Source organism: Microcebus murinus, chromosome 4 (genome assembly GCF_040939455.1).
Source record: "Microcebus murinus isolate Inina chromosome 4, M.murinus_Inina_mat1.0, whole genome shotgun sequence".
NCBI classification, from domain to species: Eukaryota; Metazoa; Chordata; class Mammalia; order Primates; family Cheirogaleidae; genus Microcebus; species Microcebus murinus.
Window position 1 is genome coordinate 68,071,893 of NC_134107.1, and position 25,367 is coordinate 68,097,259.

The 25,367-nt window shown below is 35.3% G+C and overlaps 1 protein-coding gene across 20 annotated transcripts in view; it reads right to left on the bottom strand.

The window, feature by feature from the left end:
- Positions 1-25,367, bottom strand: part of DLG2 (discs large MAGUK scaffold protein 2) — a 1,870,454-nt gene that overhangs the window by 543,674 nt on the left and 1,301,413 nt on the right. For all 20 annotated transcript variants that reach the window (XM_076002367.1, XM_076002386.1, XM_076002368.1 and 17 more), the window contains one exon: positions 15,600-15,724. In XM_076002367.1, coding sequence (XP_075858482.1) covers positions 15,600-15,724 — 125 coding nt within the window. The remainder of the gene's footprint in view (positions 1-15,599; positions 15,725-25,367) is intronic.

Consider the following 25,367-nt stretch of genomic DNA (forward strand, 5'->3'; position numbering starts at 1 on the left):
GTTTTAATAGGTCCTCCAAAAGTTCATGTAAGAATCTATGAACACAAAATCCTACCAATCCTGACATCACATGTCATAGTGTAAAAAAATTAAAAACAAAATGTTAATTCCCAATTCAACAATTTGGGAGGTGGAACCTAATAGAAGTGATTGGTTCATGAAGGTAGAGACCTCATGAATTGTTTAATGTTGTTATTAATATCATGGGAGCAGGTCAATTATGTTGAGACTGGGTAGTTATATAAAGCAAATCTGGCCTCTAGTGTCTTTCTGTCTCATGCCCTCACTCTTGTCTTCTGCCCTTCCCTTTCACCATGGGATGATGTTCATCAGATGCCAGTGCATGCTCTTGGAATTCCCAGTCTCTAGAACTATGAGCCTAATAAACTTCTTTTCTTTGGAAATTACCCAGGCTGTGATATTCTGTTATAGCAACAAAAGATGCATTAAGAGAGTATCTATTCATTTTATTTTTCTTAAGCCCTAAAACTCAATGAATATATTTACCTTATTGTATGTCAGTGAACATTTAAGGAATTAATGCTCACTGGTGACCACTTCATGGGGAGTCTACAAGGCCCAGGGGAAGCAATCACTTAGGATTTACTCCCATCTCCCTCAACAGACATACTCTAGAATTCCTTGATAAAAGGGCTGCAGCCCACTCCAGTGGCTATATGAACCTTTTTCCCAAGTTCATGTTCTGAAGGGTTGATGGTGCTGGCTTCATGCATAATACCAGGCTCAAAAGTGACCAAAGGGCAACTATTTGAAGAAGAAGAAGAAAAAGGTGGAGCTTGCATTTGCAAGTTGTACTGTAGTAGGCATGCACTCAGGCCCTCATGGTGCAGGAAGGAGCAGGGGCTAGGAAGAGAAGGATGTGGGGAGGGGCTACAAACTGGGAGATGGGGCTTGCTCTCTTTGTGTTGAAATTTCCTGGTATAGAACTCTGAGGATCCTAATTAATCTATATTTTAACTTGGTTTTCAAGTCTCAGCTTCCTCTGAAAAACTAGAGTACAATATATTCCTTTGGGGAGGGAGTGGGGGAGGTCATGGGGAAGAGTGGAGGGTACTTTGTGAGCCAAAGTTTCCTGGTGTGGACTGGTCATATTTGGAGATTCTCACCCAGAAGATATGTGAGATTTTGTTCTACTGTTGCCACAGTCTCTCCAAATATCATGGTGGATCTTATACTTACCATTATATGAGCTCAATAAATATTAAGTAGAGACAAAGACTCTCTTCTTAACCAAACTTTAGTCAGGCTCCTCTAAGTCCTCTTCCCAACTAGGTTTTTATTTTGGGCTTCAGTGTTTGTCCTTGACAGGCCTGTATTCAATTTTAGCAAGATTCCTGCTAAGGCATCTTTTTTTGTTGTTAATTTAAAAAATGTATACAAAAATGATTCTATATATTTCTGAAGTATAGTTTAGAGAGAATCCCTCACCATTGATATCTGGTCACCTTGGCCTACCTTTAGAAATAATCCTGTTAGGTCAATTTAACAAGAATCCCTCCTTATCCTTGATATTTCCTCTTACTAATTTTCTATCCACTGACCCCTACCCACTCTTTGGCTGTAAATACTCACTGGTCCATGTTGCATTTGGAATCAAGCCCATTTCTATATTGAGGTATCTTTTCCCCTATTGCAAATGTCCCTGAATAAAATCGGTTTTTATCAGTTTAACTATGGCTCAGCTCTGCAGTTTTTTTGACCATGGCACTAACATCTTTAAGATTTTGGCATCTGACAGTTAAGCTAGTGTGCAGTGACTTGATGCTTGCACAAAGCTAACCACATATATTAGGCCTTTCTAAACAATGATACCATTTATCACTGCTCTGAGGAAAACACTGTTTGAATTTAAGTAGAATTACCATTGAATTAGAAACCAGGAGATAATTTGAGTGTCTTTTCCCTCTTCCCCCAAACCATTTTGTTTTGGTCTAGATCCCAACGAGCTATTTGCTGAAATCAATATCAAATATAGTTTCAGAATATTCAAATAACCATGTCTTCTTGGGAAGCTATTAAGAATAAATAAAAGCAAATGTCTTATCAGCATTTAAGGTTTCAGTCAGTTCTTAGGTATATGACTCTATTGAGCAGTGGATCTTCTCAGAGCTACAGATTTGGCCAAAACAAAGAGTTGATTTCTAGAGCAGGATAATAGCATTCTGAACTTCTCAGGCTGTCAATAAATGTCAGATGATTAGAATATGGTTTTAAAACTAAAAATTCCCTAAGTTCTGAATAAAACTCAAGAATGGAAAAATAAGCACCACATGTACTCACCAGCAAATTGGTATTAACTGATCAACTCCTAAGTAGACATACAGAAATAACATCTATCCAGTGTCATGCAGGAGTTGTGGGGGGGGGGAAGGGATGGGTATATACATACATAATGAGTGCGATGTGCACCCACTGGGGGATGGACACGCTGGAAGCTCTGACTGGGGGGGGGCAAGGGCAATATACGTAAACTTAACCTTTGTACCCCCATAATATGCTGAAAAAATAAAACAAACAAACAAAACTCATTTGATGGAGAAAGCTACAAGGCTTTGCAACCTTTCTAAGGTCTCACAGCCAGTTCATGGCAGAGATCCTTGTCTTTTGCCTTCACTAGAGCAGTGAATCTTAACTTTCAACCTCAGCTGGAATTTTAGCTCTGGACCTAAATATATTGTCAGAAATTTCCGTGTGCACAAATCAGGGGCTCAAATTAAATCAGAATTCTTAAAGCCCTATGAAGTCAATCTTAAGGGATATGAACCATCACATCTATGTCTTAAAAGTCCTATCGTTCATCTGTGAGAAAGTAATATATTGTTCTTTTCCTTTTTGAGTATATTTAGATAATTGGACCTTACAAGTCACCATCTGAATTAATCTTTCTAAATTTTAAAGCATTTCAGTAATTGGATTTTGTCTTTTGAAAATACAAATGTTACTTATCAGATAATTTTTATGCAGTGTTGATATTTTAGCAGCTGGAACACAAGGTCAAATATCTGCCAGTATGTTTAGAAAATGGGAGCATGGGTGTGACATTTTCCTATTTAAAGGTTACTTAGATCAAATAGACATGGAGCTCCAAACCAACGGTGTTCTCTACTTGGTGAATAGATATGATAATTTGGTGAATAGATTCAAGAATTCCAAATGAATAATATCTTTAAAATGGACAACAATATGAAGAAGTTGTAAGCTTTTTGAAAGAAGGAAAAATATCTCTCAGATCTGTAAATAGGTACATTTATGTCAGAAAAGAATGACTGAACATTTTTATAACAGCTTTATATAGATATAATTCATATGCTTTAAGATTTTCCCATCTAAAGTATACAATTCAGTATTTTTTTATTATATTCACAGGGATGTGCAATCATCAGTACTAATTTTAGATTTTCATCACCTCCAAAAGAAATCTCATATTCATCACTAGACACTGGCAAGCACCAATCTACTTTCTATTTGTATAGATTCCACTATTCTAGACATTTCATATATATAAAATTTCCAGGCATGATGGCATGTGTTTGTTGTCCCAGATACTTGTGAGGCTTAGGTAGGAGGATCACCTGAGCCCAGGAGTTCAAGTCCAGCCTCAGCAATGCAGTGAGATCTGTCTCTAATAATAAATAGATAAATACATTGTAAAATATGTGGCCTTTTGTATCTGATTCATTCACTTAGCACAATGTTTTCAAAGTTCATCAATATTGTAGCATGTATAAGTACTTCATTCCTTTTTATGGCTGAATAATGTTACATTGTAGGGCTATACCACAATGTATTGATTCATCCATTAATGGAAATTTGGGTTGTTTCTATTTTTTGACTATTATAAACAATGATGCTATGAATATTAATATACAAGTTTTTGTGTGGACATATGTTTTCAATTCTCTTGGGCATATCCATAGGAGAATTGTTGATCATGTGGTAACTCTATTTTTAATTGTTTAATGGATGCCAGACTATTTTCCATAGTGGCTGCACCATATTACATTCCCACCAGCAATGTTGAAGGTTCTGATTTCTCCACATCATTGCTAACACTTGTTAACATTTTTTTGACTGTAGCGATCCTAGTGAGTGTAAAGTGTATGTCACTGTAGTTTTGATTTGCAGTTATTTAATGAATTATGATATTGAACATATTTTTATGTGCTTCTTGGCCATTTGTATATCTTCTTTAAAGAAATATGTATTCAAATCTGTGGTAGGATGAATTATACCCCCCTCTCCTCCTGACCCTGGAAGAAGTCCATGTCCTAATCCTGGAACCTGTGAATATGTTACCTTATATAGCAAAAGAGACTTTTCAGATGTAATTAATAATAATTTAAAGGTCTTGAGATGGGGCGATTATCCTGGATTACCTAGGGGAGTCTAATGTAATCACAGGACTCCTTATAAGAAGGAAACAGCAGAGTTATAGTCAGAGAAGAGATATGATGATGTAAGTAAAGGTTGGACTGATTCTCTTTGAAGAGGGAGAAAGGGGTTATAAGCCAAGGAATGCAGATGGCCTTCAGAAGCTTGGAAAACGCAAGGAAACAAATTATCCTGCAAAGCCTCTGGAGCTACCCTGTCAATATCTTGAGTTTATCTCATTGAGTTTGAATTTGGATTTCTGACCTCCAGAACTATAAGATAATAAATTTTCATTATTTTAAGTCAGTAAGTTTGCAGTAATTTTTTTACAGTAGCAATAGGAAACTAACACAAAATCCTTTGACCATTTAAAAACTCAGGTTATTTGACTATATATTGTTGAATTGTAGTTTTTTCTTACATATTCCATATACAGTTCATTTATCAAATATGTTATTTGCCAGAATTTTCTCCCATTTTTGTGGGTTATCTTTTAACTTTCTTGAAGATGACCTTAGAAAGCAAAACAATTTTTAATTGATGAAGTTTAATTTATCTATTTTTTTCTCTTTGTTATTTGTGCTTTTGGTGTCATATGAAGAAAACATTGCCTACTCCAAGATAATAAAGATTTAATCCTATGGGTTTTTTTTTTTTTGTAAGAGTTTTATAGTTTTAGCCCTTACATTTAGGTTTATGATCTATTTTGAGTTAAGTTTTGTATATAGTGTGAGTTAGGGGTCTAACTTCATTCTTTTGCATGTGGATATCCAGAGGTCTTAAAATAATTTGTGGTAAAAAAATACAAAAACAAAAACCCAACAGGGTATGTTCACCACAGAGCTATTTCAGTTAACCCATGGGAGTTTTCTTTTATCAGATCATGTGGAAGTTTACCAAAATAGGAAAACTACTGGAGATGCCATTCCAGCTCGGAAAGACTGTTTGTGAGTGCCTTATGTTCTATCAGAGGTACAGCTGAAATTATTCTTCTTGTTTAGAAATTTTCTTGTGTAGTCCTAAATTTGGAGGGACTTATTGCCAGTCACCATAGAACCACTTGTTAAGTGATTTTCTTCTTGTCCAAGGAGGTTGTCAGCACAGTTAGAACTGATACTATGGATAGAGGAACTCAAAGGAAAAAGGGCTGTTGTTCCCCTTCACTCTTTTTCATTTTTTCTGGGCAGAGATGGAAGGAAATAATCCATAAGAATGAGTCCACTGAGATCCCAACCATTTATCTTTCTAAGAAGGATGCTGGTGCCATTTACACTAGTTACTGAAGTCTCTCTCCTCATGAAAGTCTTCTTATTCAGAGCAACAGCTGGGCTTGTGTCATGCTTTGGTGCAAAACAATAACAAAAGAAAAGTTTCTTGGCTTTGAAGGCACTAAAAGTCTCTGCCATGGAATGGAACATTTAGTGTGATCATAGTCATTTGGTACAATAGTCAGTTGTGTAATAGTGGAAATTGACAGGTTGGATGTAGTGACTCATAAAGTTTTCATTTTCAATCACCCAAACTCACGAAAGTTCCATATGGAGAGATACTCTTAGGAATTTAGCAATCTCTTATGCTATTTCACTCACTGGAAATCTTTTATTTCCTTAAATGATATGAAAGTGGGCCTTGGGAGTAAGTTCCAGACTATGATGCTTAGAAGTTGCTCTCTTTCCTCTGCTTGGTGCTTCTCATTTGCACAGAAAAAAAAATTAAGTTTAGGTTTATATTTTTCACTTCCAAGTTATATAATGCCATCATCTCCTGATGGTTACCAATCTTTTATTCTTCATCCTTTTCCTTCCTTTTCTCTATGTCCTTTTCCTCTCATCACCCTCTCTATTCTTCCTCATGTTCTTATTTTAAAATCACTAGTGAGTTAATGGCTATATATTAATGAAAAATTAAAGAATGAATTTCCAAAGGACAGTCAAAAGGCCAATGTTGTTGTTTATACACAAGACTACATCCTTGAAACACTGGTCCTTGACCTCCCAACTTGTCAGTATAATCAAACTTCAGTGTGATTAATACTATTATTGTTTGAAATAAACATGTATCTTATCTTGGCTTTTATAAGGACAAAGCCAACTTTACCTGTAAACAGACACAGAATAAATGAAGCAATGAATGTAAAAAAAAGAAAACTTAAAAAAAAAAAAAATCCTGTCTAGGAGTAGAAATGATTGTGCTGAGGGCTAGGAGATTAAATTGTGTCACTTGTCAGGAAACTGGCAAGGAGCCATCTTTTCTGCCTGCTTCTACATGCTGCTTTTGTGCTGTGGATGGGCTTAATAAATGCACTGTTGTGTAAAATGTCATTGCTGCATCGCCAAGTGCAGGCTGTCATGTGATAGTTATTCCCTGGGATGACATATCAATATTGGTCCTTGGCAATCCAGGGACTTCAAGCTACGCAGAGGGTATTTTTATGATTCAGATACAAGAGTAAAAATAAAAATCATTCTTCAAATCATAGAAATATACCTATTTTGCTCTGAAAGAAAACATACTGTTCTTTTTGAAATGATTTCATTTTTAAAGATAGATAATGCCATCAAATTTTAATGACTATTCAAGATGACAAAATACAAATGACTAGCAATATTTTCTAAAATTCCATTTTACTGTTAATCAAATAAATGCAAAGTAAAACAAGGAAATATATCACTGTTTGCCTTGGAACACAAACTATAATTATGTGCGTACAATGACATGCAATACTGACAACATATTGCAAAATAGGCCCTCTCCAACATTGTTGGTATAAGTAAAATTTGGTATATCTTTCTGAAAAGACATTTGGTAATATGTATCAAAATGTTTAAAATATTAATACTATTTTGTTCAGAAATTCTGCTGCTCCAAATATACCCTAAGGAAATAACATGAAATAATATCAATAATGTTTTCCAAAAGATTGTCATGTTATTTAAAATGCTGAAAACTGAAAATAAATTCCTAACAATGTGAATGGTTAAATATGATACTTTATAGCAATTTAAATATTTATAAAAGATAGAGGAAAATATCTATGAATAAGGTTATGTGGTATTAAATAAATATAAAATATTATATAGAGTATGCTCTAAACTAAATTTTTATAAATAGTAAACAAACAAACAAACAGAAAGACATATACAAAAACTGTTATTTGTAATTGGCTCTATAAAGTGTAAAAAAATGTGTCATGTTTTGTTCAGTTTTTGTGTACTCTTCTGTATTTTATACATATGACACAAAGGACAAATATCATACCCATAAAGACACATACTCAAAAAGTTATATTTAAAAACAGGTTCCAGTGGAAAAGAATCACTGTCCAGAGAAATTCATCTAAACCACCAATGTGCTCTTCTCGCCTTGACTCTTGACTTACTGCCTTCTGACATTTTCCCCATAGCTTCTGGCTGTCCATCACACCAGCTCAGACTTACATCTCCAGCCATTAGACATAACAACAGATCTCAGTCTCCATCTCTTCTGTCCCTCCTCCTGAGGGGGTAAATTCTTCCCTATTTCTGGCCTTGCTCCATCTCATTTCTAATTGTGATTTTTGGCCTCTTGTCTTCAGATATGTGAAGGGCTTGAGCCCAGTCATGAGGCCTAATCAGTGTTTCTGAATTTAGGATACAATAGTGCTAACAGATATCTGCAACAGGCAAGCCACTCTGCAGCCCAGTCATAAGGAAATTTTAGGGTCCAGAATTCATATATCTACATTAGTTTTTTATAGTTGCATGACAATTGGCCACAAATTAAGTAGCATAAAACAATATATACTTATTATCTCAGAGTTTCAGAGCGTCTGGAGTTCTGGCATGACTTACAGAAGTCCTCTATTCTGGGTTTCATAAGGCTACATGTATCAAGGTGTCAGCTCTGCTGCATTCTTTTTGGGAACTTGGGGTCCTCTTAGAAGCTCATGTGGCTATCAGTAGAATTCAATTCCTTGTGGTTGTATAACTGACATATTCTATCTTGTTAGCTACAGGCTGGGGAATGCTCTTAGTACCTACAGGCTGTCCCTATGTAATTGCCACACAGCTCCCTCCATAGGTCCTCTAACAACATGGAAGCTTGCTTCAACTGAGCCAGCAAGAAAATCTCTCTGTTTTTAAAGAACTCATTGGTTTAGGTCAATCTGATTCAGGATAATCTCCCTTCTGATTAACTCAAAGTTAATTGATTAGGGTCCTTAAGTACACCTGTGAAGTCTCTTTTGCCATATAAAGTAGTGTAATCATAGAAGTGATATCTCATCATCTTCACAGGTCTCGTCCACATTCAAAGGAAAGGGATTATACAAGGATGTGGATTATTGGGGTTCGTCTTACAGTTTTGCCTACCATGGCATCCATTCCTGGCTGTCACAGACTTGTGGCTCAGGTTTGGCACCCTGCTAAATGGCTGGTTCTGTATATAACTGAGTTGTGTTGAGGGCCTTGCCTTTTACATAGCTCCTTCACACCCACTATTTCATGTAATCTTATCGTAGCTTCTTGAGATATACACACCTATATCCAATGTACCGATGAGGAAACTGAAGAAAAGAGAGCTTAAAAAGAGGCCTAAAGTCACATGGCTAGAAAGGAGTGCATACTTGAAACCCAGGTCTTCTGACTCCAAATATTATGCCTTTTCACCTGCTTCTCTTTTCTGGGGCCACCACTGAGACTAGAGCTGAATTTGAAGTCTGATATACTTAGGGAGAAAGTCACTTCTCACTATATCTGTGTCTTAAGCCTACACTCTCACTTTATATTGGCTATAAGTTAGCATACACAGGAAGGTTTTTTATAATGATCCCAGGATTCCTAGAATGATGTTTATGTTATTGATCTATCACTGCCTAGAAAATTACCATAAACTTAGTAGCTTAAAACAATATCCATTTATTAGCTCACTGTAGGTCAGAAGTCCAGCAAAGTATGGCTGGAATTTCCACTCCGTTTCTTACAAGGCTGAAATCAAGGTGTTGGCCAAGGTGCATTCTCAGCTGGAGGCTCAGGGTTTTCCAAGCTCATGTGGTTGTGGCAGGATTCAGTTTCTTGAGCTTGTGGGACTGAGGTCACTGCTTCCTTGTTGGGTGTTAGCTGGGGGCCTCTTTCTGCTCCTAGAGGCTACTGTAATTCTTTCTCATATGGCCTCCTCCATTTTCAAACCAGCAATAATATGTTGAGTACATTACACATCTCAAGTCTCTTTGACTTCTGCCTCCCGCCAGAGAAAGCTCTCTCCTTTTATGAGCTAATGTGATTAGACTAGGCTTACCTGTATATTCTCCCTATCCTAAGGTCAACTATGCCATGTAACATAATCTCACAGTGATATCTTATCATAGTCACAGGCTCTATGGATTAGGCTGTGGAATCTTGAAAAGTAGCATTTTTATTTATTTATTTCCTTTTTCCTAAATTGAAGTAAAAATATACATATATAATTTACTATCTTTTTAAGTGTATAGTTTAGTGGAAATAAGTACATTTATATTCTCTTGCCCTTCAACTCCAACCTCCCCCTTCCCCTTCCCAGCCTCTGGTAACCACCAATCTTCTCCCTATCTTCATGAGATTCACGTTTTTAAAGCTCCAAAACATGATTGAGAATATGCAATATTTGTCTTTCTGTGTTTGGCTTATTTTCCTTAATATAATGGCCTTCAGTTCCATTCATATTGTTGCAAATGACAGGATTTCATTCTTTATTATGGCCGAATAATATTCCATTGTGTATATATGCCACATTTTCCTTATCCATTCATCCATTGATGGGCATTTATGGTTGATTCCATATTTGGGCTATTGTGAATTGTGCTACAATAAACATGGAAGTGCAAAAATATCTTTGATATATTGGTTTCATTTCTTTTGGAGATATGCTCAAGTAGAATTGCTGGATCATATAGTAGGTCTACTTTTAGTTTTTTGAGAAAACTCCAGACTGTTTTCCATAGTGGCTGCACTAATTTATATGCCCACCAACAGTGTACAAGGGTTCCCCTTTCTCTACATCTTCACCAGCATTTGTTATTGCCTGTCTTTTGAATAAAAGCCATTTTTATTGGGGTGAATATCTCATTGTAGTTTTGACTTGCATTTCTCTGATGACTAATAATGTTGAGTATTTTTCCACGTACCTATTGGCCATTTGTATGTTACCTTTTGAGAAATATTTGTTCAAATGCTTTGCCCATTTTTAATAAGATTATGTGTTTCTTTGCTATTAGTTGTTTGAGCTCTTTATATATTCTGATTATTAATCCCTTTTTCAGATGGATAGTTTGAAAATATTTTCTCTTATTCTATGGGTTGTTTCTTCATTTTGTCAACTATTTCTTTTGCTCTGATAAAGATTTTTAGTTTGATGTAATCCAAATTGTCTATTTTTGCTTTGGCTGCCTGTGCTTTTGAGGTCTTATATAAAAAAAATCTTTGCCCAAATCAATGTCCTGGAGCATTTTCCCAATATTTTCTGCTAGTAGTTTTATAGTTTTAGGTCTTAGATTTGAGTCTTTAATCCTTTTTGATTTGAATTTTGTATATGCTAAGAGATAGGAGTCTAGTTTTATTCTTCTGCATATAGTTATCTATTTTTCTCAGCACCATTTATTGAAAATCTATTCTTTCTCCAATTATATATACTTGTCAAAGATGAGTTGGTTGTAAATATATAGATTTATAAGTGGATTCTCTATTCAGTTTCATTGGTCTGTGTGTCTGGTTTTATACCAGTATCATGTTGTTTTGGTTACTATAGCTTTGCAGTAAATTTTGAAATCAGGTAATATGATGTATCCAGCTTTGTTCCTTCTGCTCAGGATTGCTTTGGTTATTTGGGCTCTTTGTGGTTTATATAAATTTTATGATTTTTTAAATTTCTGTGAAGGATGACATTGATATTTTGACATAGATTATATGGATAATTGCTTTGCATAGTATTTCCAATTTAACAATATTAATTCTTCCAATCCATGAGCATGGAATATCTTTCCATTTTTTTGTGTCTTCTACTTCTTTCATCACAATTTTAATTGTCCTTGCATAGATCTTTTACTTCTTCGATTAGATTGATTCCTAGTCATTTTTTAATTTTTTTGTAGATATTGTAAGTGGGATTGCTTTCTTAATTTCTTTTTCATATTGTTCATTGTTGATGTATATAAATGCTACTGATTTTTGTATGCTGATTTTGTATCCTGCAACTTTATGGAGTGGCATTTTTAGAATGCTGCTTATCGCAGGATGTCTTTTAAGTATATAGCTTGGAACATAAATACATGGACATTGGAGCCAGACTGTTTACATTCAAATCCTGGCCCCAATATTTACTAGCATTACAAACTTGAGCAAGTTTACTTAACCTCTCAGTTCTTCAATTTTCTTATCTGAAAAATGGGATAATAAACATATGGTTTTATTGAATCATTTAAACATTTATATCAGTTATGTGCCAGAAAAGAACCTGGTACATTGTAAGTAGTATATTGGTCTTTATTATTATTATTGATCTCATTATTATAATCTATCAGTTTAGAGTTCAGATTACTCTTCTCCTTGTGGCAGATATGAAGAGACTTTTCTGGGCATCAGCTTGTCTGTACATTTTAGTATTATTTAACCGTCAAAAATATAATTTATATCTTAGTCTGTTGGGGCTACTATATAACAAAATATCATAACCTGAGTGACTTATAAACAACAGAAATTTATTTCTTATGATTCTGGAGGCTGGGAAGTCTACAATCAAGGCACTGGCAGATTTGATGATATCTGGTGAGGGCTTTCTTCTTGGTTCTTACTGCCTTCTAGCTATGCCCTAACAAGACGGAAGGGACAAGGTATAGCTTTTATAAGGGAACTGATAAAAGTCAGGGACTTTTTTAAAAAGGTATTCATGAGCACTCCACCTTCATGACCTAATCACCTCACAATGGTTCCATCTCCTAATACCATTGCACTGGTGACTAAGTTTCAACATATATATTTGGGGAGGACACAAACATTTAGATAATAGCAATTTATAATGCAAAGGATACATTTGAAAAAATTTAAAAGTTTCTAACTCACAGGAAACACCGAAGGAAGGATTTGTTTACATAAAAATTATGTTTAGTTTATAGGTTTATTTTTTTTTAAGTGAGGGAAACATAGCAGGTTTATTTACCTGAATTATAAACTTCAGAATAGAAGTATGGAACCTTTCTTAGTACAATACCCATTTTTAAAATGGCCTTTAATTTCATGTTATGACCAAGAGAAAAAAGGATTTGAAAAGATGGGAACAGGAAGCTTAGGGAAGGACATAGAGGGTAAAAGGAGACTGAAGGAAAGGTAGTTGGAATGAGAGGAAAGAAAATAAAGAAAAAGAGAAAGAAACAGAAGAAAGAGGAGAGGAAGGACTGCTGAGAGGAAGAGAGGATAGGTAGGGAGAAAGGAGAAAATGTTGGCAAAATGTATTGACCACCTGGCATAACTAAGAACTTGGCTTATCTCACCTAAGAACCTTTCAGTGAAGTACATATTATTGCTACCATTTTATAGATTAGAAAACAGCAACTAAAAGAGTTTAACTTGTCTAAGGTCAGTTATGTTAATAAACAGACATTAGAACCTATAATTTTCCAGAGCTCATTGTAACATCCTGGCTCCATGTCCTTAAGGACTAATGGTAAGATAAAAAGTACTTCTGATAGCTTGTTGGCACAACCTCAAACAGTGTTCATGTCATACTGAGAGAAGACTTAGTTGGGCTTAGTTGAGGCTTAGGTGTTACTATCTCTTAATACTACCTTAGAATCTTCATTATTTGAGTCAAGACATTTGGACTCTAGATAAAGAGGATCCTCAAATGATTTATGTCTCAGGAGAAATCATTCTTCTGAGCCACAGTATACTCCTCTGTGAAATATAGGCGTTGGACTAGATCAACTATCAAATTCTGAAAATCAATGCTTAATGTCATGCTGCCAATTTTCAATCAATTGTTATTTATGAACTCTTAGATGTCCTCCAGCCATTTGAGTTCATGGCAGGAAGCAGTGATGGGAGGAACACTCTCAGTGGTAGTAGCAAGTATCTATCAAAATGAAGTAGGCATGGGGCTGCAAAGAATATAAGCACCATCAGGGGTGCCATTTTCCATTCTTAACTGTAGGGCAAGCATGTAACGTGAAGTCTGTTCTATCTTAAGCTTAGGGCCAGAATCTGGTTAAGGGGTAGAGATTCCTCCACTTGCAGGTAAAGAATTGGTTCAACATTATGATTATGGCCTGCCGATTTCTAAATTATCCCTGAACAAAGCTTTTTCTAAACTTTTAAAATGGAGTTTTTCGAGGGTCTAATGTTGGCAAACATAATCCCCACCATGACTCATAGAATTACACAGAGTCAATTTCAAACCTTTCACTCTAGCATGGATATTTCCTCACTCAGAAATTAGTTTAATTAATTCAGCTTGAAAATTCTATTGTTATAAACCTTATAATTCCTGTGGGAGTGTCTTTTTTTTTATTATTATTGATAAAAGTTGTAGATGTACCTGAAAAAAAATGTGATTCTCTTCTACAACCTGAAAAGATGCAGCTGTCAAATGTAATCGTTTATCAGAACAACAAAAGTGTCTTTGGCTGCCTTATGAGAAAAATAGCAAAGTAGCTTATTTATGCTCAATGATAAAACAGACTTAGGAAAAGCCATAAAGTTTACATTTCTGCTACTTAGGTCACATTCCTCAATGTGGCTCCATATAAGCTGAAGTCATTCTTACCTATAGGACTTCACTTGTGCTATTTGAAAAGACTCTCTTCTTGATCAAACTGGAGTCAGATTTCTCTGGGCCCTGTTCTCCACTAGGCCTCAGTCGTGGGCTCTTTCCTTGGCCCACTTAGTCTAGTTTTAGCAAGAATCTTGCTGAATCAGTTTGCCAAAATTCCCTCATCTTTGGAATCTGATCAAATTTCTCATCCTCTATCCTCTATAGAGCTTATCACCCTGGTCTGCCTTTAATAAGAATCCCACCATGACCAGAATCCCCCCCTTTTTCTCTTAGTCATTCCCCATCCACTGATATCCCAACTTGTCCTTGTTGTATGCATAGTTAAACCCAATCTCTCTCCCCTTCTGCAAAACCCCCATTGCAGTAATCCCTCTTGAATAAACTTTCTTATAGTCTTTAAGAAGTATCATGAATAATTTTTCCTTAACTCTCTATCTTCCGTCCCACATTAATTTTTCCATCTTCCTCTTCTCCACTTTATTCATTTATTTATTCAAAAACATATTCATTCAGAAAGAATTTATTGAGTCACTTATACATAGATAACTGTTTGGCCTGACAGGATTACAGCCTAATAGGGGTGCTAACATGACATTAGGCCATGTTATTCTCCCCAAGAAGATCTCCTCTATTTTTTTCCAACTCATAATTTCTTTTTAGCTAGTATTTTGATTTCATAACATTTTATGTTATTTACTAATTGCCCTATGTGGGTGCCTCTTCTTTTCCAAAATTATCCTTAGTTCTTTAAGAGAATGATCTGGCTCAAGCAGCTACCACTCTCCATCATAGAGCAGTATGTGGCTCCACTCCACCCACTTAAATTTACCATGTGTTCTTCATCCAAGTCAAGCTGGTTTCTCTCTTCTCTGGGACAACTTGCTCTTTCCTTGTGTTCCCACTCACATTTGTAGGGTTAGTGAAATCTTAATTATTCTTTAAGATCCAGACTGAAATCTTTCTGCAGAATGATTTTTTTTAGACTCTCTCTCACTCTCCATAAATGCTAGAGAAAACCTTATAAATGGTTGCTGAATCCATGAATACATACAGTGTCTATAACATTGTGTTATTGCTAATGCTGTTTATAATGCATTGTTTCTATACAATATATTATTTTCTCATTAGTTCATTTTACTCTTTTCAACTAGATTGAAGCTGCCATGTAAACAAAAGATGTATCTGAACCCCTTCTTATAGTGCCTGGGCTAGTGTTGAATGTAGTATCCATCAATAAACAGAAATCAAACACTAGTTGAAATTCAATAAGTACCAAGAGATCTGCAAAGTCATTACAGAAATCTGGCTCTAATGACCTTCTCTTTTAAGTACAGAACTTTTATAGAATTATTATTCTCTAAAGGTACAAATATGTCTCATTAATGCAGCAGATTTACTTTCAAAATAATTCTAACATTTCAGATCTTTACCTGAGTCTGCCATCCTCCGCTGCAGCACCTCCTGGTATAATCTTCGTAATAAATATGCCAGGATCATCTCCAATGTGGGGATTATCTGTCCCTCCAGCAATACTGAATCCCAGGCCAGAATTCCCCTGTAGAAACAATAAGCAGATATTAAATGATGTGGCTGTCACCTAAAACCTAGTTCTTTTTGCACTCTGCATTATCGTTACTACTCAAATGGAAATCAGGTGATAACAGTCTTGTATTCAAAGCCATAAAGTGCACAGTCAGCAGTCAAAGGAAGGACAGGAAAAACACTCAAGTTTGTCCCTGCACTGCAAGAATTCAAGAGGCATTACATTTTTGCTTTTAACAAATGATTCTCTTTTGAAATCAATTTATGATTAAAATGATCATTATGAAGTAGGAGGTAAAAGCTTAGAAATTATATAATATGAAAAAATGCAAAAAGTCATAGAGTATTAGTTGTAAAAATTATACATTCATATGAAAAAGAATAGAAAGAAACAAGTTACAGGAAAATATTTGATTTGATAGAATAATGAAAATTGGGTGTTTTCATTTTGTTATTTCTGGTCTCATTCTAATGTCACTTATTCATCAAATAAATGTATTCCTTTGTAACAGGGACTTCTGACTTCAGAAGGCAGGGTTCTCTTCTAGAGTCATAAAACATGAGAGATACTTTTTAACAATAAACAGGCTTTAATTTGCAGTAGCAATGGAAAAGGCATGTAATACTGCCGCACATAAATTTGAGTAGTTTTTTTTTTTTAGTTTATGTTCTAATAAAGCTTTCACATTTACTCCTATAGATTATAAGTGACATCTAATATATACATATATCCTTCTAAAATTTATATGTAAAGCATAATTAAAAGTGCCCCCAAATCCACAAACCATATTACTTGATGTATTTTTTATTTATATATTCTCTTTTAATCCCCATCTCCATGGCTATGTTGTTTCCATAGTTGTGTTCTAATTTTTTTAATTCACATTATGTTTTAAGCCCTTTCTGTGTAGCTAGACAGTCTTTATAATTATCCATCTTAAACAGCTAAATAATGTTTCCTCAAGGTCATATACCATCACTTATTTAACCAGTCCCCTGTCACTGGATATTTAATTTCTCCATATACTATTACAACAAATATAGCTTTCTAAATTTATGATCACTTGATTAAGTTCCACTCTTGGGTAAAAAGAGATGAGGACGAAGAATTTAGCACTTAATCCAGAGAAATTAATTAGGACACTCAATTAGTCAGAAAAGTTCAATGTCAAGATAAGATCAGCTATAACTTGATAGTTACACTGCTCCAAATGTCAAGGTAAGATTTAGCAATTTTTATTGTCTGAATTAATAAAACTGAATTACAGAGGGTTGTTTTCACAATTGTACATTTAAGTTGAAAGGTTGAAATGAATAATTTATCCATGGCAACTAAAATCACATGTCTTTATACTTCTGAAATATTTTCTAATTCTGCTTGCTCTTTGGAAAACTCCAATGTTCTTTAGAGATGTTAGTTATTAGCAGTCATGTAATCATAAGTTTATTTAATATTTATTAAATACCAGTTCTGTGCCTCACACTAGACTAAGCTCTAGAGCTATAGCAGTATATATGTCAGTTTATGCGGCATATGAAGGAGAAGTATGAAGTGTAGGAGTAGCTAGGAGGAGAACCAAACTTACTGACTGAGTGGCATAGTAACCTAGAAGGAAGAACTCATATAAAATCACTGAGGCAAGAAAGGGTATGCCAGGTCCAAGAAATGGACAATAAATTTGGAACAAAGAAAAAAAGAAAGAGAATTAGATGGGATGAGTCTTAATCATGAGGTTCATGAGAGCAGAGTATATAAGAATCCCATTTGGGGTTTTAAGTATCTATTGCTACCAAATGACTGCATAGGTATTAGTTGAGTATGTCACATTTGACTGACTCTAAGGCTACAGATTAAGACCAGATGATTTCTGCCTTCATGGATATTCAAGCCACAGCAGAAAAGGCAGTGATAGTCTGGCATCTGGTGATCAGTATATTTCTTGCACTGTATAACCTTAACTACATTAGCAAATATGTAGCCATCAAGACAGCATTGAGGTGACTTATGAGGCAGTTCCCTATGATCCAAAGGTTTTGGAAGGAAAGGATGGTACGATGAATACTTTCAATGTAATTTGAGTCAAGCTCCAGAAACATCAACTGGAATATATTGGTCTTACTAGGGTTGGCATCTGAGGGGCAATAATTTTTTGATTAATGGGAATAGGGAAGGAAGCAAGCAGAGATTAGGAGATACTCAAATGCTTTCTCCTAAAAATGTCAATATGTTTGGAGAGGGTATTCAAAACTTTGTCATTTGAGAAAGATATTTATGATCTAGTTTTTAACTTTGTCTACTTTAGTTTTAGCTTCACACTTTAGCCCCCAGCAACACTGAAATAAACTGCTGGCTCTTTCTTGAACAAACCACACTAAAATTCATCTCTTGGCCTTTACTAATACTGTTTTCTCTACCAGAAACTTCCTATTTCCTCCTTGCCTAGCTTAATTCTTCCCATTTCCTAAGATATGGCTCAGATGGCATCTGTTCCAGGTAATGTTAAGTGATCATCTAACTCCTATTTGCACAGGTCAGTCTTCTGTGTTTTTGTAGATTTTCATGCTTACTTATGTCATATACTGCGTTATTTTGTAGTTCTCTATTTCTGAGTCTATCTTCCCTTCAAAGTGAGCTTGTAGAAGCCAGGAACTCTGTAGTATTCATCTCTGTTTCTTTGGTGCCTTGTCTGGCACACAGTATTGGCAATAAATATTTGATGAATGAATGAACCGAAAAACAAACCTACTGAGAATGTTTGTGCCCTAACGCTAATACTCAAAAATGACACAGCAGAAGTCCACACTGTGTTAAGGAATACAATATAGAAGTAGAAGCCATTTTGCTCTGTGTGGCTACAGAAAAAATAGAAAGCTCAGGCATTTAAATTTTGGCTCAGCTGAAGGATAAATGATGAGACATTACTGTTCAAATTGGGGATGCACTCCTTTGGAAGAGATGGAAGGCCCTTCACTCAAGGGGTAGCTGGCTAGGCACTGGGCATGAGGGACCCCAGTATCTATTAAGAGGTTAAAGTGGATGACTTTAAACAATTTTCGGGAGAGTCTGGCTAAACATATGAAAACTACTCTTGCTAACAGAGGAAAAGAAATGCCTTAGGAATCTTTAGTGGGGGAAGTAGGTCACTGTAGCATTTTTAAAACTTATTCTGTGAATCAACATATCTTTGAAGTGATAATTTTGATAACTGGCTAGCAACATTTAATCATTGTTTTTAGAATTGACTAAAATATGCAGAAAATGGTGGCTCTGGCATTTCCTAATATACATTCGGGGGAGGGGGGCTCTGAGGAAAAGAAAGAATAGATTAGGGAATCCACAATGGAAAGAAGTAAGTAGAGATAGTGTTATTTGCCCTGTGTTTCTGATCCCAAAGGATTCCTGAAAGCTTTTGTGTTTCAATAAAAATCAGTTTGCCAGCTGGGTCTGGCCAGTCACCATGGTTCTTTAGTAGAGGTTCATCTGATTTCATCTAAAGAAATGATTTAAAGTCCTTTCCCACCTCCACTTATTATTCTCTCCCAGCCTTCCCTTTTAGTTCTTTGCTACCCGCCAGCAGCATTTAGTGGAGACAGGGACAGATGAAAAAGCATCAGTGAAATTGTTGCCTGCTGCTCTCCACGGCTGAATCACTTCAGTCCCTTGACAGCCATCCAGAGCCTGCCAGCTGCAGGGACAGATCTCAGTTCTTCTCTCCTCTGAACAGTGATCTCTCCATGTGAACAGGAAGACCCCTGGTTGATAGTTTTAGATCCTGAAAATTGTGACTAATTAACTGTGTGTTGATCCTTGACACAGCCCATGGAGACTTTGAGGTACCATGCTGATAAGGGCAGCCCCTGTACAGGTTCTGGGTGGGCTGCTCTGTCCTTGCAGTTGGACATATTCCATGACTGATGAATGTCACTGGCATGGACCATTCTTTCTTCTGGTTCCTAACCTTCCACATTTGTTGCTTCTCCCCTAGAAGCATAAGCCCACTGCCCAGAAAAATGGCACTTTCTGTCTCACATGCTACATACCAAATCCTCTCAAAAAGAATCAGCAAAAAGAAAGACACTTTACCATCTAATTGATGGTTGCTTATGCTTTAGATACAATGTCCCCAGGAAAACTCCTCTTTTATTAAAAGTTTATTCCCCAAGTGAAAATTACTCCCAAAATGGGGTTATAAAAGCATGAGAAAAATAGTGATATCAGAATTACATGTATTTATATAATGTTCTACTGACAAAGAATTTTTTTGATTTTTAGAATTTAAGTTCTACCTAAAAATACTGTTTCATATATAATTCAATTCTAGGAATTTATCCTAAAGATATTATCAGACATGAATGCAAAGATTTGTGTTCAAAGATTTGTTGCAGCTTCATTTTTCTAATAAAAAGAAAGAAAAACAAACATGTATAAAAAGGAAAAAAGGTTAAAAATGCTGTGGTGCATCAATCTGAATGTTGGGATATTTTGTAGTCATTAAAATTGTAGTGCTATTAATAACAATGGAAAATATTTATTATGTAAATGTGAGAGAAAAAAGTATATGGAATTTTAGCTACAGTATGATTGCCACTGAAAATAATCAAAGAAAAATGACTTATTTTTAACAAAATTATTTTTAATTTATAATAGTAAAATTGCTTAAGTAATTTAGGCTGTCTAAGAAGGGGACTTTTACAAAAATTTTAAAGTCTCTAGTAAAATACTAAAAATTTCCTCCAAGGAACTAACATTTATTGTGTGTTTATTCTTTGGTAAACAGTGATCTAGGTTTCTTATAACTCCCTATCTGGTAGATAGTATTATCCTCTTGTCATGTATTAAAAACAAAAACAAACAATAAGCAAACAAAAAATACTGAGGCTGAGAAGAGTGAAATATGATTTCAGATTCAAAACCAGATTTTTTAGGTTCTAAATGCTGTTTTCTTTCCATTATATCACATTTTCTCTTCTCATCAAAAAATAATTTGATAATAAGGAAATAATAAAAATTTTAGGAATAAGGAAGCACTGCTTTGGATTTTTGGAAAGTTTTTAAACTGTTCTTATCAGTATGATGTAAATATTTCAAAATGTTTCTAATGAAGTGGTATGGTTTAGTGGAAAGGCATGGATCTGCAACATTTCAATCTGGGTTTCAGAACTGGCTCTGCTGCTGCTATCTGTGTAATATCAGATAAATTTTTTAACGTTTAGTCAAGTTTCCGTATCTATAAAATGAAAATAATGATACCTGCTTCACAGGACTATTAGATGAAAGCAGTGGCATATGCACTAGAACAGTGCTGAGCATGGCACATGGATGATGATCAATTAACGTTAGTTCAATTCCTTTGCTTTTGATACACAGCACTGTTGAAAGGGTTCTTACAAGTGTGAGGACAATAAGGGAGAACAGATATTAGACAATGTATTCCTGCTTCATGCCTTTATTTATTCATCTGACAAGAGGGATTAATGCATTTTAATCTACACTGTTACTATTTTACTTTTCTTGGTAAAAATAATTTAGTAAGAAATACTAAGTAAAACATTGGGGGATTGAAATGTTAGGTAAATAAAAACTAGAAAAAGAAAGACTCAAATAATGTTTTTTAACCTTTTAACACCCAAGTTTTATTTGATAAACACTGAAATTGTATATATGTTCTTGCCAACTCCAAGATTCCTATATGTTTCCTTAATCCCAGAACATTCCTTTCACTACCTGCCAAGAGTTATGGATATTTAAGTCTATCTTCTGCATATTTGTTCCAGCAAAGACATTATTTATTTTTATTTAACAGACTTTTACTATAAAATGATATATAAGAATATATGCTATTCTCAAACATAAAATTATATCTCAGTTCCTAATATGTAAATTTTGATATACACCCAGATTAAAAACTACTAGTCCACCTTGACCATTGTTTAATATATTTAATTGAATAGTGAACAATATAAGCAGGTAGAATGAAGGCATCAAAAAAGGTTAAAACAGATAATAGCAAATTAAAATAAAGAACGATTTAGGCTAAATGCCAGGAGAAAAATTCACTTGATAGATTCATTTGTTGACAAATAATCTTCCAAATTACTCTGGAAATAATCTGATTTTTAACAGTAAATATGGAGTGACACAGAGAATAAAGAGATATCTTTTTCATGGACATTACTTGTTGAGATCATTTAAAGTATTTGTCAATATCCACCTTCTATGTGTTGCTGCAACATCAAAAGAAGAATTGCCCCAGGCCTATTACTAAGGTGTAAAGGTAAGAGAGTTATGCAGACATTTCTAACTACTGTTACTTGCAATTAATTAAACAAAAAGTTTTCCTCTCAAAAAAAATTTTACATGCTATCTCACAATCCATGTATCTTGGAATGAAATTATCAGTTCAGAAATAAGAAATGCCTGTTTTCACTTAGTTACATCCTCCCAGAATTACATTTAGGATGTCCCATAGTTTGCTTTATTGAATTGTATTTTTCTGGAAGCTGCTGGGTAAAGAAGCCATCAGGAATCTTTATTTGGAGATTGTAACCATTTAGATAAAAATGCTTTAACAAGATGAGAAATGGTGGGGAGGAAGAAGTTCAACAAATAGATGGCAAGAGAATGACAGATTACTGTAGACCAAAGAACTCTGTAGAAATAAAAAAATAAACACAGTGAAAGTAGATGATTATTGTTATTATTTATGTGTGAAAGGGTTTTGGCTTTCAGGGAGATTTGTGGTAGTATCTAAAGAGAAGGAGGCAAAGTAGAGGAAAGATTTTAGAAGATAGCAGGAAGGGGACTCAAGCACATTTGTGGGCTAAGGGAATGAAGCCCTAGGAAAGGGAGACCGAATGTACAGAAGTGAAGCGAATACATAACAAACATAATCTTGAAAACGGAGGAATGAGAATAGGGTCCAGAGTTTAGATTCTTTGAGTCCTATTGTAGGTACTGGTTAAATACATGCGGTATAGCCATGCAGAGAAACAATGGTATTGTGTAAGTTTATACCCTGACATGAAAAGGTCTTTACAAAATAGCTTTAGATAAAGTAGGATACAATATAGGGTTTAAGCAAAATATGCTGACTAATTTGTTAACAGTGGTTCTCAGTGGGTATAAGAATTATAGAACTTTTTTCTTCTGTCATTTTGAGCAGCTCCATCTTTATCTTTTCCTTATAAATATATCTCACTATACACAAACACACACACACATTTTGTAAACCTTGTCTAACAAAAGTACAAATGAAAGTTTGCTTTTAATATAGCATAATTCAGTTGTGGGTAGAGAGGGAGGGATATCTTTCCTCTCTGAGATAAGAATAATCAATTTCCTATAGGTAAATTTACAGTGTTATTTCAAGGTGGAAGAAATTATAGGGTCATTTTAAGATAGAGGGAAGGAAGCTGAAGGAGGTCTTAACTAAATATATAAATGTATAAAGTTTATATCTTTACTTCATACATTCAGAAGTCAGGACATCAGAGGGAAAGGTCTAGAATAAAGTTAGAAACTTAAGTAAAGCAGTAAGGGTTGGAAGTGAAGCTTTGAGGCAGGAGAGAGACATGAAGGGATCAGTTGAGGTTGCTTAAGCAGCACTGTGGTGGGATGTCATCAGTGTGTTATGAGATTTTTCTCCCACAGTCATTAGTGATCTCAAACAGTGAAAAGGGAGGGTTTAGTTTGCTTTAGGGCTGAGGTTTAGAAAGAAAATATGATTGACTCTCAAAGTAATGAGTATTATATCAGAAAGGATAGGATAAGAAGAGAAGCAAGGAAGATGCTCAAGACTCAAAGGATAGAAGAGGGTGAAAGACTAAGATGATAACAAGGTTAAGGTATAGATCTATGGAGAGCAGGAGGGGGAGGGGACAGCAGACTGTGGACCTTGGAGGGTTTCAGGATTCAAGATTTCAGAGATGAAGAGCACTGAGTCATAGTCACGTGAGTGTAGTAAAGATCAAGTCATAAGAGCGTATCAGAGTGATGATCAAGTCAGGGTACTTTGTGGCTGACATAGAAGTTCCTCAGGAAGACAGAAGGCGATACAAAAGAGAGTAACGAAAGAAAAAATGGCTCCTAATTTTTCAATGAAAGGAGGAAAAACCTAGGGTGGAAGGAGAGGACAATGAGGAGATGAATAAAGGGATAGGATGTGAGGCAGTGTGGCAGTTAAGAGAGTTCCAGGTAGGGGAATAGGATGTGCCAAGGCATAAAGGGAAGAAAGAGCTTGATATGTTCAAGAAACTAAAATGAGACCAGAATAGCTATGGAGTGGTAAGGAAAGGAAAGGAGAGAGGAGGTTAGGGAGGGTAGCAGGGTCAGATACTAATGACCTAGTAGGTTTTTGGGTCATAAAAGTTTTTAAAAAGGAGAATCACATGATCTGATTTAGTCTGAGATTATACTTTTTGCTGTGTAAAATACTGAAATGGGCTAAAGGGGAGAACAGAGAGACCAGTTGCAAATTGATCGTAACCAGACTACGCTGATAGCAGTGGGGATGGCAAGATTTAAGGAATCCTCTGGAAGTAGAATTGACAGGTTACTGATGGCTGGAAGGTGAGAGAAAGGGAAAAGAGAAGAATCAAAGATGATGTATAGTTGGACAGGGATACCATATGTGAGATGGAGAAGACCGTGGTAAAGAAGGGGACACCAGTTTGGGAGAACTAAATCAAAAGTTTGGATTGGGTCTTTTTACGTTTGAGAGATCTGTTGGTATTAATGGAGAGAAAGAAAAAAATACTGACATTTTCAGAAAGAATAATGATAGCAGGTAACACTCATTTAGTGCTTTCAAGATATAAGGCACTATGCTAGACCTTTCAATTGCCTCCTTAAGAAAAGTCAATATAGTGGCCAGAAAATAGAGTGGGTTATTGCAGGAGTATCAGGAATAAGTTCCAGGCACAGTTACTTTGGTCCCCACAACATACCCCTCTTTGAGGGTATAAGTGAAAGTTTCTAAGTGCCAGACGTAGGAGTATGGGCTTTCCTGGAGAAACTAGGTTATCTGAATAAGGAGCAATATGACAAATGTGATGTTTTAACATGATTAATTCAAGGGCAGTGTGCAAGCTGGATTAAGAATAGGCTGGCTGGATTGAATCAGAAAGCAAGGAGAGCAATGTGGGGTCAAATATAATATTAAAGTTGTGAATTCCTAAGATCTGATTTACAATGCTTTCAATGACATACCAACTACAAAATTTCTAAGTGATATCAGTCTCATATCCTGTAAAAGCACATATCTGAAATGCTACTAGAAGCAAATATGTACTTCTCAACAACTCCCAACATAGTTTCTTAATTTTTGATCATTTTTCCAATATAAATTAGTAGCAATGGAGTCTCTCTCTTGTAATCCCATCAAGCCTTGTACTTCCAATGACATTTATGCTTGTGTTCTCTAAAAAGGATTAAAGCAGACACCTGTTTAGAGTGGTTTATATATAAAAAATAAGACAGAGAGAAGGAAATTCATGACTTGCTTAGTTACCATAGCAAGAAATCTCATGGTTCTCCTTGACTCCTGCCTGCCCTTGAATCTCTACATTTTATTATAAATCAAATCTTGTTGATTCTACCCCTGAAATACCCCACAAACCCATCCAGCTTGTCTTTACTTCTATTATTACTGTCTGCT